At 34.3% G+C, this 17,809-nt stretch overlaps 1 protein-coding gene across 1 annotated transcript in view; it reads left to right on the top strand.

Moving 5' to 3' along the window:
- LOC138710363 (glycosylated lysosomal membrane protein B-like) overlaps nt 1-17,809 on the top strand; it is a 34,147-nt gene that overhangs the window by 10,850 nt on the left and 5,488 nt on the right. Inside the window, exons 4-5 of the mRNA XM_069841201.1 lie at nt 2,993-3,223; nt 15,762-16,039. Of these exons, the coding sequence (XP_069697302.1) occupies nt 2,993-3,223; nt 15,762-16,039 (509 nt within the window). The remainder of the gene's footprint in view (nt 1-2,992; nt 3,224-15,761; nt 16,040-17,809) is intronic.

Below are 17,809 nucleotides of genomic sequence, written 5' to 3'. Positions count from 1 at the left end.
TAATTTTTAAATAATTTTGCATCATTATATTGACATTTGGCACTATATCAACTGCAATATTATATTCTAGCATCTATTACCGTTATGTATTTTCTTTCTTTCGTTTGTGTTTTGTTTTTTTTTCTTATTATGTATTTTGTGTATGTATCTGTGTAAGCCACCTGTAATTGGAAGCCTGCTTCTGTTGGTAGTGGATTTAAATAAATAAATAAATTATGCAACTAAATATATGACAAAGGTGAATAATTTGAAGATTTTACAGAGACAGTGTTGCTGCCAATACCGAACAAAAATAATTCCAAGAAATGTAACGAATTCAGGACTATATCAACTTTATATTGTGCTCAGTGAATATTCTCCTGTGAATACTAAACCGAAGTTTATATTCTAAGATGGAAGGACAGTTGGAAGAAGAGCAGTTTGGCTTCAGGAAGGGAAAAAGTAAGAGAGATGCAATTCGACTGCTACAGACAATCCCGAAAGATACCTAGAGAAGAATAAAGAAGTGTATATAGTATTTGTGGACTTAGAAAAGGCGTTTGACAGAGTGGATTGGAATTAACTGATGGGGATCCTAAAGAAAATTGGCATGGATTGGAAAAAGAGAAGACTATTCAGTAATCTTTATATGAAACAATGAGTGAAAGTCAGGATAGGAGAAGAAATGTCAAAAGGAAGTGAAATTGGGAGAGGAGTACATCAAGGATGTTCTTTATCAACTACCCTGTTCAACATCTACTTGTAGAATTCAGTAAAGAACATGGTAGGGGTGATAGTAGGAGGGAGAAGAATAAAGTACATAAGAGAAACCACATGCTTCTCTCAAAGAATTATAAACTGCATTTGATATATCAAAGCAAACTGCCTGGAGAATATTGCATCGACATAAATACCACCCTTATAAAGTCCATTCAATGTAGGAGTTGAGGGAAGATGACTTTGATAGAAGGTTACAGTTCTGTGAGACAATGGCTGATCTCTGCGATAGAAATCCGAACTTTGTACCGGTGTCAAATGTGTTATTTTCTGATGAAGCTTCATTCTTTCTCAACGGAGATGGTAGAAACATACACACAGCATCCTTAAAAAGTAAATGTGTGTGCAGGAATTGTGGGAACAAGAATTTTAGGTCCTTATTTCTTTGACGAGACACTTGTAGGTGACTATTTGGAATTCTTGCGTTAAGTTGTAATACCATTCCTTGCTGTTTTGTATCCAAATCATGAAGATCCAGACATTCCTAATGATTAAATCTGATATCAACAAGATGGTGCTTCCCCTCATTATGCTGTCCATGTTCGAGAATATCTGGAATATGTTTTTCCAAATAGATGGATTGGAAGAAGAGGATTTATAATGTGTCATGCAAGATCACCAGATCTCTCTTCACTTGATTACTTTTTATGGGATTTTTGAAATGTAGAGTCTTTGTTACGAGGCCTGTTAATATGGAAGAGTTAAAAATGAGGATCAAGAAAGAATGCAGAGAGAGATCACCAGCAGTAATTGAAAATGTTCAACAAGAATTCAAGCTTTGGCTTAGCCGCTGCCAATTGTAAATGGGGAGCATTTTGAACACCTTATTAAATTAGAATTTCATTTGTTGCAGTAGTTGTGCAAGTTGTGGCGAAAATACATTAAACAAGTCAACAATGAAACTATTCCCATAGCAACCAAACGTTTTTTATGAAACTAAATAAATAACTAAATAAGATAGCCTAGCAACCTTTCAGAAAAAATGAAAAAATAATATGTTGCCATTTAAAAATGTTGCGATGGTATCACATCCTGTACAGTAATGGCTGAAAATTTTGTTTCGTTTTTGTAAAATTCTCCTTTCAAAATATTACATTTCCATCTTGAATCTTGCATACACTACTTTTAACACTTAAATATAAATGATTGATTAAATGACAAACTTACTAGTGTTAATTAGGGTAAGCATGTGTGGCTTACACCTGTTTCGGTGTATACTGTACACCATCATCAGAGCCTACTAGATCTCGGCATCATCTCGACATTGCTGCCTGCTGTGGGGGTGCGTTTGCATGTTGAAAAGTGGAGTCAAATAGTGTGTGTGTGTTCACAGCTACACAGGATTATACAAACTCACATGTAATAGTTGCGACAAGTTCTACATTGGACAGACAGGCAGATCATTCCAAACATGCTACAAAGAACACATTAAAGCAATAACCAGATGACACAATACATCTACATATGCCGAACACATAACTAATGCTAACCATACATACAATAACATAAATACAGACTTGGAAATCCTACACATACAACCCAAAAATCAAAAACTCAACACACTAGAACAATATGAAATATACAGACACACTAAAACACACCCCAATCAAATTCTCAACATACAGATCAATTTCAGAACACACACACTGTTTGACTCCACTTTTCAACACTCAAACGCACCCCTACAACAGGCAGTGATGTCGAGATGACACTGAGATCTAGCAGGCTCTGATGTTGGTGTACAGTATACACCGAAACAGCTGTAAGCCACACGTGGTTATATAATTAACATTAGTAAGTTTGCCATTTAATCAATCATTTATATTACATTTTATGTGTCCGAGCATTTTTAAAAAATGAGTTAATTTTATTTGGATTGTTTCTTACTTATGAAAAATTCTGTGTGTGTGTGTGTCTATATATATATATATATATATATATACACACACACACACACACACACACACACACACACACACACACACACACACACACACACACACACACACACAGACCATCTTTGCAGTTGGCCATAGAGGTCTGGAATAAAATATTTTGCAATCATAAGATTAGAGGGAAATAATACAAAATTACAATATAAAATAACAATCCTAACTTTGACCAGTGCAGTATTAATCTTCAGCAATTCAGAGCATATACTTGCAGTTTTCAGGAAATAAATTTCTTCTGATGTGGTATAATTGTGATTTAATTTGTTAATGTTTTGCTCTTGCAGCTGAGTGCATTTGGTTTCCGCGATCACTCAGGAGAGCTGCCACACCTTCTGCATTCGGCAAACTGCACACAAGTGGACCTGATACTTGACAAGCTGAAAACTGATTCTAATTTCACAAGCTCGAGGTTTGCTGTGGAAGTGATACTTGCAAGCAGTGACCAGAACAACTCTTCGGCAAGTCTTGTGTCGAGGAAAAGCCTGGACGATGAGCACAGTCCTGGAGTTTTCACGGTGAGACTGACTTCTATGACTTCATTGTCAGTGTTGTTAATGCTCTGTTGCAACCATATGACTGCCTTAGGAATTATCTAATTGCTCTTATCCTTTTGCTAATATATTTCAGCGAAAAAGTGATTTTGATAATGTTGTCTGTATACAACAGTTTCTACTAAACTATTCAATGGATTTTGTTTATATTCAGTATTTGTGCATCAATTCTTCCAGGATTGATGTACATGAAATATAATAATTTAGTAACAAATTAATAGGTCTTCATTTAAAATCACTGGACAGGTAACAAGAAAAATTATTCATGATTCAGGTAGTGGCCATAGAATCATTTTCATTATTGCAGTAGAACCTCGATTATCTGTCGCCCTATTAACTGATTGATTGGTGTATTATCCGACTGTCTCTTTTTTCTTTTGCTGCAGAAATATACGAAGTACAGTATATTGTGTTAGTACACATTTTTGCTAGATAATTATTACCAGCCTTTACCTCTACACAGTATGTAGTAGGAATGCTACCTTTACTGGCAGTACTTTTGGGAGGGAATATTTTTCACAACTGGTAAAGTAGTCACTACCTCCTTTCAAAGAAATGACTCCAAGAACAAGAGGACTATATATATTATATTATAGTCCTCTTGTCCAAGAACATCCACACAATTGAAAACCCTTGCATAACTTAATCATCATGTACAAAATGTGAAAAGAAAACATGTTAGCGGTTTGGGAAAGGGAAAACCATGGCTCATCTCGCATAACAATACAAGAGTAGCAGTAGAAATGTGCGCGACGTAGTAAAATGAAACGAATAAAGTGCTACGTATTACTTTATTTCACTGTTTTTATGTTTTCATTAGTTATTATAACTAGCATATTGTATAGTGTATACTTGTTTTTTTGAAAGATGGGACATGACAATTATGCGGCCGAGCCTGGAACTACAGTATATGTTGCCAATATGGAAGCTAGCAATTGATGTTAAGATGGCTGACGTTAAAACATTCATTGACAATTGACGCAAAGATAAGAAAACAATACAAAAATTGACAGAGAATCAAATACGAAACGTACTAATGCTAACGTTGTGTGCACAATAAATGTCGCCAAGAGAACTATTAAGCACTCGCCATGTGGGAATGGTAAGTTTGGCAACTCAACCGTTGTTACCATAGCAACAGGCCTACCATGCTATGTGACATTCAATTGTTTTTCCGATCACAACGCTCTCGTCATGTCCCATCTTAAAAAAAAAAAGTAGCCTATAGTACTGTAATGTGTAGTATGAAGACACCGATGGTTGCAGTACAGTAGGAGTTTCAAATTACGAAACTATTATGCTCTTTTTCTTGAAAATATTTTATGGTACGGATTATCCGACCTTTTCGATTAACCGTTCAGTCCACCCCCTTCATTACCACGGATAATAGAGGTTCTACTGTAATGAAATTAATCTTAAGAATAAACCAGAACTGTGTATGCCTACCAAACAGAAATGCTCTTGAAATTTTAGAAAACAAACTGGGAAATATGTCAAGAAGGAAGACTAAATTAAAAAAAGACAGAGATGACACTAGAAAAAGAAGCTTAAAAATTAAAGATTCTACACTTATTAGAAAACAGAGAGAAAAACCTACTATTTTTAAGAGAAATAAATTTGTTAAGAAGTCAATTGTACCAAAAATTTTTAGATTACTTTGAATATAGAAAAGATAGTTTAAAAATAAATTTGTTAAGAAGTGAATTGTACCAAAAATTTTTAGATTACTTTGAATATAGAAAATATACTTTTAAACTATATGTTGTTAAATAATAATTCTGAGTTCTTGGCAATAAAGCTATTAACTCTTTTGCTCTCCAATATAGGAGAGGAATGTAGCAAAAAATAGAACTATATTAATATAGACATCATATTTTTATGTTATGGCAGCTACATCTCTTACACACAACCCCCAAACTGTTTGAATGACCACACCTGTCATTGGTTAGTGGGTCCATAAGATCTAGCCGGGAGGATTCTCAGACAACTCTACCAACCATATCCCTTCTTCACCACTTGGGGGATGTTTATCCATAACATGGCAGATCAGTAGGGACTGGATTTTTATGTAATTACATATTATATTCCTTTCAACCTAACCGTATATAAATAACAAATCTTTGCGAATCTTGTAATTACCATTAATATATTAAAATTTGATACTACATATTTTTACATATTTACCCCACATTACATATTATGTCTTGGTATTACATAAATCTACATATTTAGGAGTTTTATTCATTTTTACTTCTCTAAAAGGAAAAAAAAAACCTTCTGTTGGGGAAGTTTACAATTTGAAATACACAGATTTAAAAAGCTTTTTTACCTACCCAAGAAAGAATGTATTTCGGGACGAAACATAACTTCCTTAGTTCCAGGAAGTAATAGAGGCACTCCCCCCATACAGTCCACTGTAAATATGAGTGAACACAAAATGCAAACTTTCTCATACAACTACCTTGTATTGTAAAAATCACTCAGAAAGCAGCATTGCCTTCATGCGGTGGAGTGGGACGAGGATGACATGATTTGTCTCGAACTATAATTGTTCTGCACACGTCTTAATAAGCCGTTCCCATTCAATTGCAACCTTACCCACCCTCTTCCTAATCCTTCTGGAGAAAATCCATGTTAAGTTTGACATGAGCTGCAATAAAGTAACCAACTTTTGGAAAGAATCTGGAGTAAAGGAACAAACTGGAAAGATGTTGAAAGATTGAAATAAATAGCTTTTCAGGTTATTGCTTGACCTCTTTACTTTAAATTTAGTAGACCTATATGGAAATGTGATTTTCCGAGCAATTAGAAAGTATGGTTCTCGGTTGGAATAATCCTACCCTCTGAATGAGACAGGAATGTCACTTTTCAAACAACAGTTTGTAAATGCCTATAGTTTGAGGTTTTAGTAGGTACTTTGTTTCTTACAGGGAGCAGCTAAAATGCATTATGTAATTAGGCCTACATATTGATTACCGCTGCTTTATGCGCAGTTTTAGCTATTTTATACCTGCCAGATATTGATATTAAATATTTTCATGATTTTACATATTTTGGTACATATTCAGTTAATTTTTCTTACATAAATATGTACATATTTCACACCATGATATTACATAAAAATCCGGTCCCTACAGATCAGCATGCTGAAATGGCATTTCCTCCATTTTTTATGGAACAGTTATACCTCTGTGACTTGGTCCTCAGAACCTAGTTTGTTAAAAACACGTTGCAACATGGGAAGATAAGAATGAGATTTGAATAGGAGAGATTATGACTGTAATGTACTTTACTACTCCTTGCAACCCTGTTCTAAAATATATCGATTCCTATCAAAAATAAATATGGAAAACAAGAAATTTAAAGAATTACCAATTAAATTCAAGATCAAAATGTTATATAATGATGAACATTTTACCACTGCAGAACCCCTTCCAAAACATTTAAAACGAAAAGGGAAATATATGAGAAGGAAATTAAAAACAGTTTTTAATCATCCACTGCAATAATATATTACGATACAAGGTTGTGAAATGCTTTTTCACAAAATCGAGGAAAAGTTTGAAAAACGAGCCGAGCGAGTTTTTCAATTTCCGAGATCTTGTAATGTACTTCACAAACGTGTATTGTACAACATTTTTTGTACGATCATATTTTTAAAATTGCAAATACAATATATTTTGAATAATTTCAAGGGAAAAATTGTTCCTGGGCCGGGTATCAATCCCGGGACCTCTGGTTGAACGTACCAGTGCTCTACCAACTGAGCTACCCGGGAACTCCACCCGACACCGTCTCAACTTTTCCCTTTATATCCACACAACTCACGTGGGCTGACAAAATGCCAGAGACCCACATCGAGTGCACACAAACTCTGTGTGAATTGGAATTGTGGTTTTTTGTTAACGTACACAGTGACGTATATATTATGCAAATCTAGTCTTTCAGGTGAAGCTCCCTGTAAAGCAGATTTGAATAATTTCAAGGGAAAAATTGTTCTGGGGCCGGGTATCGATCCCGGGACCTCTGGTTGAACGTACCAGCGCTCTACCAACTGAGCTACCCGGGAACTCCACCCGACACCATCTCAACTTTTCCCTTTATACCCACACAACTCACGTGGGCTGACGAAACGCCAGAGACCCACATCGAGTGCACACAAACTCTGTGTGACTTGGAATTGTGGTTTTTTGTTAACATACACAGTGATGTATATATTATGCAAATCTAGTCTTTCAGGTAAAGCTCCCTGTAAAGCAGATTTGAATAATTTCAAGTGCATCTTTTTGTTTTAGCACACAGTGAATTGGAAACGGCCAGAGAATCAGTCTCATTCCAACTACATGATAATGCAAATTCAACATTAAACTCGCCAATTTGCAGACTGGCAAACTTTTCGATAACTCTGTTCTTGAAGTTCGGAATTTGATGGAGATACTCCCTATGAATAGAACAGAAAGTCAAAGAATTCAGCCTATCTTGTCCCATGATGTTTCTGAGAAATGTTTTTATCCTGTCTAATGTTCTGAAACTCCGTTCTGACTCGGGTATTGAAACAGATGTTGTTAGTGCAATTCGAAGCACTTTGCCCACTTCAGAGAATGAATCTTCAAAGGAGTAATCCATAAAAAAAAACTGAACAAATCACACACATAGGAAATGCCTTTAAATGTATCATTTTGAAAGTTCACTGATAGTTCATTAATAAATTTTTCTTTCGAAATTAAAGGACTAATTTTTTACGAAAATATTAGCCCAGTCAGTGGGGAACTTATCTCTTTATGAAGCAAATTTCTTTGGATCGAATATATTAAAGCTACCAAATATATGTGACTGCAGGAAACGTCCATTGAATTGGTTGATTAATATCTCATACTTCTGTGGCATCTGCTGACAGGTTTACTTGCCTACTGAGTTTCAGCCTTTTTCTTGGAGGAAACGAACATTCGTCTTCATCATCGACATTTATTTCGTATTTGTTAGTGTTCTCTCTTATTTCCATTACAGCTGACTCAGAATTTTGTAATGCGTCAGATATGCTCAATCTATTTGCAGTTTGCATCTGTATTATATTGTATGATATATCAACATGTTTCATCAAGTCATAAAAGAAATTTATAAAACACAAAAATTCGTTATTATTTAGCAAGTTTTTTAGGCCAAAAGCTTCTCTCACTATTATATCTTCCCATTCATTTGAGTCAGCTCCCTCTTCAATCCTTTCGAAGCATTTCAATAGCTCCACTTTATTTTCCTTAATGGAGGATACAACTCGGGACTGAAAGTTCCACCATGTTGCTGAAATGGTTAGTATGCACTTACTGCACACAGATCGCAGTAGGTCACTGCGTTAGGTGAAGTAGAGAAGAATGTTGTGAACTCTGTAATATTTGCAAAAAACAACTTCACTGATTTAATGCGTTTTGAACACGCACTTTTTATAACTAAATTAAGCAGCAGGAAACAAATTTCGCATGAGGAAATGTTTTCTGCATCAAAGTCTGGACCTCAGCCTGGTTTCCACTCATTACTGCAGCACCACGCTTGAGCTATGAGTTTATTTTCTAAATTGAAAGGTTGTAGACTTTGTTTTAGTACCTCGCTGAGACCGTTAGCTGTGCAATTGTTTACTTCTTTGAAAGAAAGAAACCTTTCCATAGATTACAACCTTTAATGTATCTCAAAATAATAACAAATTGGCTCTTGCAGGTTATGTCTGTTGTTTCTTCAGCCCCTCACCACCAAACAATAGACAATAGAAACAAAATAAACTTTGTTTTTCGTCACTTACAGTTAGCCAGGACTTCGTTGTAAACCACGATTTGTAGAACGTTCTCCTTTTCTTGCCGTCCTTCTTCTCTTCTTCTTCAGGCTCTACAACTCTCAGGTGAAAGTTTTGGCCTTCTCAACAACTTTCTTCCATTCCTTACGACTTCCAACTATTTTTGTCCAGTTTTCCACCTTCAACAATTTCAAATCATTCAGGACATCATCCTCCCATCTATTTTTTGGTCTACCCTGCTTTCTGTTAACTATTGGTTTCCATTTGTATATTTGTTTGACCAGTCTATTACTCTCCATTCTATTTATATGACCAAACCATCCTAATCTTAGCGATTTTATATGATTTATTATGTTCCTATTCTTTAGCAACTCATTCAGTTCACTGTTGTATTTAATTCTCCATGTACCATCATTCATTTTAGTTGGACCAAAAATTTTTCTTAGTATTGCTCTTTCAAAAATTAGTAGTCTGTGTTTTATGGTTTCATGCCATCCACCTATGTAAAACTGAAATCTTTAGGTTGATGTGTGCCTAGTCATTTCATTCAAGTTTATCTTCTAATTTTAATGAAGAAAACGATTTTTTAATAGGTAATACACTTTATTCATGTTTACACACTTCGCTCGCATGCACTATTCAAAGTTGACATGGACACTTCTAGAATTAACCCACTGCAACTCAAAAAACAACAAATAATGCTACTTTCGCTTCCATCTGACAGGCGGGCCAGACTCGTCCTGTCCCAGTGCAAAGCATTATACTCGTAATGGTAACTTCGTAACACTGCGTAAATCTCCATCGTAGCGAACATTGCATACCTTGTACCATAGCAGTTGAGCACTAAAGTGATTCAAGTTGTGGGGCCCTTTAACACGGGCCCAAGCTCACAATATTTAGTGTCATACAATCTTTGACGTTTTACTGACACACATCGTGTCATGTGACAAAATTTACTGAAACAATTATGAATCCAGTACACTGTCCTGAAAAAAATTTATGCATTTTAAATTAGAAAAGAAAATTTCTGGGAAACGAAATATTGGTAGGGGGATGGGTCCGGTGGCCCCGAAAAACTGGCCGACTCTGATGAAATGGTTTCCCTAGCAACAAGTTTCTGTGTGGGAATTCTAACTTTCAAGGCCTAACTACAATAGTTATAAATAGAACAAAAAACACGATCGTGCAAAAATTATATTTTCAATTCAAATTTAATTCATGAAGAACTCAAAGCCATATCTACATTGTAATATAAAAAGAGTTCAGGTGCTGATTTGTTTGTAGCAGAATTTTTATAACATCTTGGAACTAATGCTCTAAAATCACGTCTCAACGCAGAAGTAAGATTTATTGAAAATAAATTATCTGCCCTTTACCAGAGGTGACCAAAATATTCAGAAAGCCTACATTCTATATATAGTGAATATATAATTGAATTAGTAACAGTTTTTAATTACAATTAAAATATGATAATTGGTGATTGAGAATTTGAACTGAATCCTATATCAGTGATAATTTTATTGGTAGTTGCAAAATTTAAACCCAAGGTTTTTAAGGATTTATATATAAGTTCTGGCAGAGATTCCCATGCACAAAATAATAGATCAATGCTAGTACAGTTTCCAATAAAAGTAGAGTATTTAACACTCAAACAGGGAAAACAAAGTTCATAAATAATTGGCAAACAGAAGTACCTGCAATGTGGATGAAAACAATCCTAATTCCAATAAGAAAACTTGAACAGACTTTTGAAGACCTGCATAGCTATCGTCCTATCTCTGACCAGTATATTAACTAAAACAATGAAAAAAATGATTTGTAATAGAGGTAATAATTGCTACCTTAAAACTAAGTATTTATTTTCAAAACATCAAGCTGGTTTTCGAAAATCATTCAACAAGTTGCCTTCACCAAAAAATTAAGAATACATTGGATAGAAGAGAAATACTACATACTTGCAGTGTATGTAGATTTCGAAAATGCCCATGATTTAATATGGGAACTGAAACTATTAGAAAAGTTATAAAATCTAAATATGAAGGGAGTCTCCAATTTAGCTCTGTGGTAGCATGTCTGCCTCCTGACTAGCTGGCCTGGGTTCAATCCCCGGCGAGATCAGAGATTTTCGTATAAAATTTCTACCTTGGATCTAGGAGAAATGGCAGTACACAACTTCTAATCACTAGATTGTGCACCAATATGCCTGGGTTAAATCCCAAATCTCGCCGCAGCACAATTGAAGAAAAGGCATACCGTATCTCACTGTTGATGGTGATTCATCCCTCAGATGGGGATGTTAAGCCTGGCACCTGCCAGTTTTGAATACATCCATATTATGTTGTTTACATACCAAGGTAAACAACATACGAATATATTCAAAAAATACGAATGTATTTCTAAAATCGACTTTTTGAGTTACATCTCTGTGTGGAAGGCAACACACACTTGAATATTGTTTTCATATAATGACGATGATGATGACGGTGATGATGAAAATAACATTAATAGTAATCTATACTAATAATAAATCTGTAACCAAAATTTTTGTGGTAATTTTCACTTTTTCAAAAATAATTGATGTTAACGTGTATAATTAATCTCCTGAGACCAAAAATCGCATTTTTGACATTTTTGTTTGTATGTCTGTCTGTCTGTCTGTCTATCTGTCTGTCTGTCTGTCTGGATGTTTGTTACCTTTTCACGAGATAATGGCTGAATCAATTTCTACAAAATTGGTATAGAAATTAAGTTAGTTCCAACTTAGATTTTAGGCTATATGGCATTCAAAATACTTTATTTAAAAGGGGGCATTATAAGGAGGCCTGAATTAAATAAATCGAAATATCTCACTTATTATTGACATTCTATGAAAAATGTTACATAACAAAAGTTTCTTTAAAAACAGTTTTCGATAAGTTTTATTCTATGCAAAATTTTGATATGACTGATATTTAACGAGATTTACGAGTTCTGAAATAACATTACGTTTTATCGGTGCCGCCTCAGACTAATAGGCTATAATGAAATGAAAACAAATGACTGCATCTATTGAAGGCGGCCTTGCACAACAAACTAACGATATTCATTTAACACTATTTTTATACGGATATCATTGTATTCTATGATCACCATCATCATCCTTGACGAATTAGACCTCTGTAGACCTGTTTCGGCCCCATCTAGTAGTCTTCTAAGAGGTCTTCTGGTCGACGATGTCCTCTAGGTTTATACTGCATCATAATTTTTGGGATTCTTGAATTTTCCATTCTTCTTACATAATCTAGCCAATTTAATTTGTATCTGCTGATTTTGTCTTCTACCTACTCTACTTCTAATTGTTCTAAAATTTCTTTATTCCTTTTTCGGTCTAAAAGAGTATATCCTGCTGTCCTGAAAAATGTAATTTCCGTTGCTTTGATTCTGTTCATGTCTTTTTTCTTTAATGTCCAAATCTCACTTCCGTATAAAAGGGAGGGTAATGCTAGCGTATTATATATTTTTATTCTTGTAGATTTTTGTACTAATTTAGCTTTTAATGTACTGGACTACCTAACGATTAGGCTAGTAACCTATCTTAGGGAAAATTACATCACTTTCAAGCCTCAAAAAAGCAGTATAAGGACAGATAATTGTATTCTATTATGGGAATATATAAATGTTTATCAATATTAATATATAGGGAATGTTTGTGTGTTTGTATGAAGTAATCTCAGTAGCTACTTAATCGATTTGGGTAATTCTTTCACCATTTGAAAGTGTAGTTTCTCTAGATGGACGTAATGCTAAATGCCATTATGGGAATTCCTAGGTGAGTAGAGGACTGAGGTAGGGTTAAAATAGATCCTTACGCACAGAAAACTTTATATTCTGTCGCAATATTGTATACTTAATTATTTAAACTTTATTTGGTCCACATAAAATAATATACACTTCAATTTCTTTTTGTCCACAGAACATAATAGTATTTTTACGATTTTTGTTGTTAAAATGAATATTTTTCTTGGACCAAAAGTATAGCACATATGGTGTAATAATTAGTATTTTACTGTTGAACTCACTGGAGCAGAGTCATTTTACAAATTGTCACAAAATGGTGTTCCTGCGCTCATAATTTACCCATATTCGTTTCCTGTATTTCTTAAAATAATATTTATGTACCATATTCACTTAATTTTTTTTTAATTACATAAACAGTGATGCACAACCGAGTAAGTTGGCTCAGACTGTAGCGTTTGAGACTCGCATTCGGGAGGTCCTGGGTTCAAACCCCATCAGAAAGTATTGCACGATAATAACTGTTACATTCATAGTTTTAAATATAATTTTGAAAATGATTCAGGACTCATAACATATAAAAAGCTATTATTCACTAAGTAATTACAAAACTGTATTTAGATTTAAGTCATTAATATTTATTTCTAACAAGTGCAGCGAAGCGCATGGGTATGACTAGTAATAAAATAAAAGTAATGAAACATCACGTAAGCCCGCCATTGGTCTCTATCCTGAGCAAGATTAATCCAGTCTCTACCATCATATCCCACCTCCCTCAAATCCATTTTAATATTATCTTTCCATCTACGTCTCGGCCTCCCCAAAGGTCTCTGGCCTCCCAACTGACACTTGATATTCATTTCTGGATTTGCCCATATGTGCTACATGCCCTGCCCATCTCAAATGTCTGGATTTAATGTTTCTAATTACAGTATGTCAGGTGAAGAATACAATGTGTGCAGTTCTGTGTTGTGTAACTTTCTCCATTCTCCTTTAACTTTATCCCTCTTCGCCCCAAATATTTTCCTAACAACCTTATTCTCAAACACCCTTAACCTATGTTCCTCTCTCAAAGTGAATGTCCAAGTTTTACAACCATACAGAACAACCAGTAATATAACTGTTTTATAAATTCTAACTTTCAGATTTTTGACAGCAGACTAGATGACAAAAGCTTCTCAACCGAATAATAACACGAATTTCCCATATTTATTCTGCGTTTAATTTCCTCCTGAGTGCCATTTATATTTGTTGCTGTTGCTCCAAGATATTTGAATTTTTCCACCTCTTTGAAGGATAAATCTCCAATTTTTATAGTTCCATTTCGTACAGTGTTCTGGTTACGAGACATAATCATATACATGAAACATAGTAATAATAATAACAATAATAGTTATAATAATAGTAATGGTGGTAGTAGTAGTGGTGGTGATGGCAATGGCAGCAGTAACAGCTGCAGCACCCATTTTTCTTTGCCTTCCAGACTACTTCAACTTCTGATTGTGTTGGCTGAAAAGATTAGGAACTTAGACTGGGTATAACTTCTATAAGTGAAAGACTGCAGCTGTAATACTAGTAACAGTCATTAAGTTTTGAGATGATTTCTTATTTTCATGTTTAAAGTAATATGACATTTTGAAATCGTTGTTGTATTGTATTGTATTTATTAACATTTATTAACATGGTATTCATACATTGCTCAGAGCTAGAATATGGAAAAAGTCAAAAAACTTAATACTATTATAAAGTCTTAATTTATAGTCACAGTCTAGATGAAATATACACAGAAAAGATTTACAATATAGTCTACTAGTACAACACAAGGGGTTAGTATCAATTTCAAGAAGTTTTATTGAATGTCATGAATTCAGCTACAGAATAGAAGACATGAGAAATTAGGTACTTCTTTAATTTGGCCCTAAATAATCTTATGTTTGAGTTTCATTTTTTATATCCATAGGGAGGCTATTAAAAATTTTTACTGCCATATAACGCACTCCTTTTTGATAGCACGATAGACTTGCTGATGGAGTATGAAAGTCATTTTTTTGACGTGTATTTATGCTATGAACTATTGAATTAGTTACAAAGTTTTCACGATTACATAAGAGGAAGATTATTAATGAAAAGATATACTGACAAGCCATGGGCATTATTTGTAGTTTTTTTTAAATAGTCCTACAAGATTCACTAGATTTGACACCTACTATTATTCTAATTGCTCTTTTTTGTAATAGGAATATAGTGTTACTATCTGTGGAATTTCCCCAGAATATTATTCCAAAACTCATTACCGAGTGAAAGTATGCAAAATATATTGTTTTTAAGGTATTGATATTTACTATCTTTTGCATAGATCTAATAGCAAAACAAGCTGAATTTAGTTTGGGGGTAATTTCTTTAATATGATTTTTCCAATTTAACACAGTATCGATTTTTAAGCCGAGAAATTTGGTTGTTGTTATTTCTAATAGGAATCTGTTGTTAATTATTGCGCTAGAAATTTGTGAGGTTGAATTTGGACAGGATTTAAATTGAATTATGTTATATTTGTTACAATTTAATACTAATTTATTGACTGAGAACCAGTCACATATTTTGAAGAGAATTTCCCCTGTTGACTCTGTGATCGTGCCCAGTTTTATGCGTATCCTTTCTCTTCCATATGTTCTTCTATCTCACTTTTTTCATTTTCCGTCTCCTCTCCATTTCTTTTTCTAACTCTTTCGTCTCTCATTTCCACTCTTCTTATTACTTATCTTTCTCTTCCATTGTTTCTTGACTAGTTCTGTCTTTCCTTCTTACTGGAGTTCTGACAATGTTTTTAGTAATTTCAAGAGAAACTTCACAGTTACATTTACATTTACACTCGTAATGTGTACTTTAACCCAGTGAAAACTCAATAATTCAGTTTGTGACTTTATGTGTGGATGTTTGATTCTTCAGCTTGTCGACCTTCAGACCCCCGTGGCCCCCTCAGGCAATGGAGGCTACTTGCAGTGGAGACCTGTGGCATACATTGCTAAAGAACGTGGTCTCTCAAACTCGACGGATACCAACTCATATGGAGTGTTAGACATCAAGAACCACACGGAACAGCTGAACCACACACTCTTGTACTCATATTACAGTGAGAACTTGAACAACCTGTTGGTGCAATCCACAACTGTGTCCTTCGGCCTCAAGGAAGATGGTTTCTACAAGAAGACAAACTACACGTCATGGTAAGTATTACATCATCAACCATTAGAGAATATACAGACATGGCTGGTTAGTTGGTAGTTAGTGGTGATCTGAGATATTGATATTAATAATAATTTATTCCTTAACTCGAACTGTGGACCTCATTACGATAGACGAAGTAGACATGATATTAGAATATATGAAAAACAAGAAAGCCCCTGGTGGAGCTGGAGTAAATATAGAATTAATAAAATATGCTCCAAGCATCGTAAAACAAAGATTACTCGATATTTTCAATGTTTGTTGGAGAACATATAACATCCCAATTGAATGGCTGGAAGGGAAAATATATCCGATTTTTAAGAAGGCGAACCATTATGACTGTAAAAACTACAGAGGAATAAGTTTACTCAATACGGCATACAAACTATATATGAAGATTGTAAATCGGGGAATTCAGAAAATTAGCAAAAACCTACTTGTAGAAGAACAACATGGATTCAGAATAGGACGCTCTTGCAGTGACTGTGTATTTGTATTAGATCAATTGATACAAAAAAGAAGAGAATTCAATCTTCCAACGTTTTTAATTTTTATCAATTTAGAAAAGGTGTTTGATAGAGTATTACGAAACAAGCTGTGGACCATAATGTTAAATAAAGAATTTCCAAATCATAGAATTAAAGTTGTACAGAGTTTATATGTAAATACATCCATAAGTATGGAAACTGGTAAAAATGGAAGTGAAATATATGTAAATCAAGGAGTAAAACAAGGTTGCCCTTTATCCCCAACACTTTTTAACATTTATATTGACGCAGTCATTTGTGAATGGCAAAGTATACCTTTTAAGAATTTTATTATTAATAATCGCATTTTAAATATTATTTTGTTTGCTGATGATCTGGTCATTTTTAATGATTCGGAAGACAGTTTGCAATTAGCAACAAATAAACTTATAAATATAATAAAATAATATAATTTAAAGATATCATCAGCCAAAACCAAAACTATGGCCTTCATAGGTAAATACTATTTAAGAGCTAAAATAGTCATAGAAGGTAAAATAATCGAACAAGTTAACTCCTTCAGTTACCTAGGGTGCAATGAATCATACTGCCAGAAAAATTATATAACTTATAAAGTGAATAAGTTGCAAGGAATTTGTGGCACTATAAGAAGGATCTTAGGACGTAAAACTTTGAAGTCCACACAACTTAAGTTTTATAAAGTTATGTCAGTCCCTATGCTCACATACGACAGTGAGAACTTGACTTTGACTAAATCAGACAGAAGAAAGATAGAGGCTGCAGAGATGAGATTTTTTAGATCGCTTGTGGGGGTTTACTCTCTTAGCTCATAAAAGATCTAAAGACATACGTGCCGAACTTAAGATTTTTAATCTCATTGATAAATTATTACAATGTAAAGAAGACTGGAAAGAACATATTGAACATATGCATGAAGACAGGTTCCCAGAATTACTTTGGAACTATACCCCAGTTGGAAGGCAGAGTATAGGTAGACCTTATAATAGATGGGAAGATCAATTTTTCTTAGAAGGAACGAACCAAATGGCCCAAACCTTGATGATGATGATGATGATGATGATGATGATGATGACGATGACGACGACGACGACGATCCTGATCCTTAACTTCCCTATAAAAGGCTACTAAATTATCGTTGTTCTGTTTATCAGTGTCAAGTTGACTGTATTTCAATAGATGTTCTATATTTAAAGTTGCAATTTGATCCCTGCACAGTGGCAGTAGTTGTCCTCTAGTTTCATTCTGAAGAGATGTTCTGTA

Source organism: Periplaneta americana, chromosome 12 (assembly GCF_040183065.1).
Source record: "Periplaneta americana isolate PAMFEO1 chromosome 12, P.americana_PAMFEO1_priV1, whole genome shotgun sequence".
NCBI classification, from domain to species: Eukaryota; Metazoa; Arthropoda; class Insecta; order Blattodea; family Blattidae; genus Periplaneta; species Periplaneta americana.
This window is presented reverse-complemented; position numbering and strand designations above follow the sequence as displayed.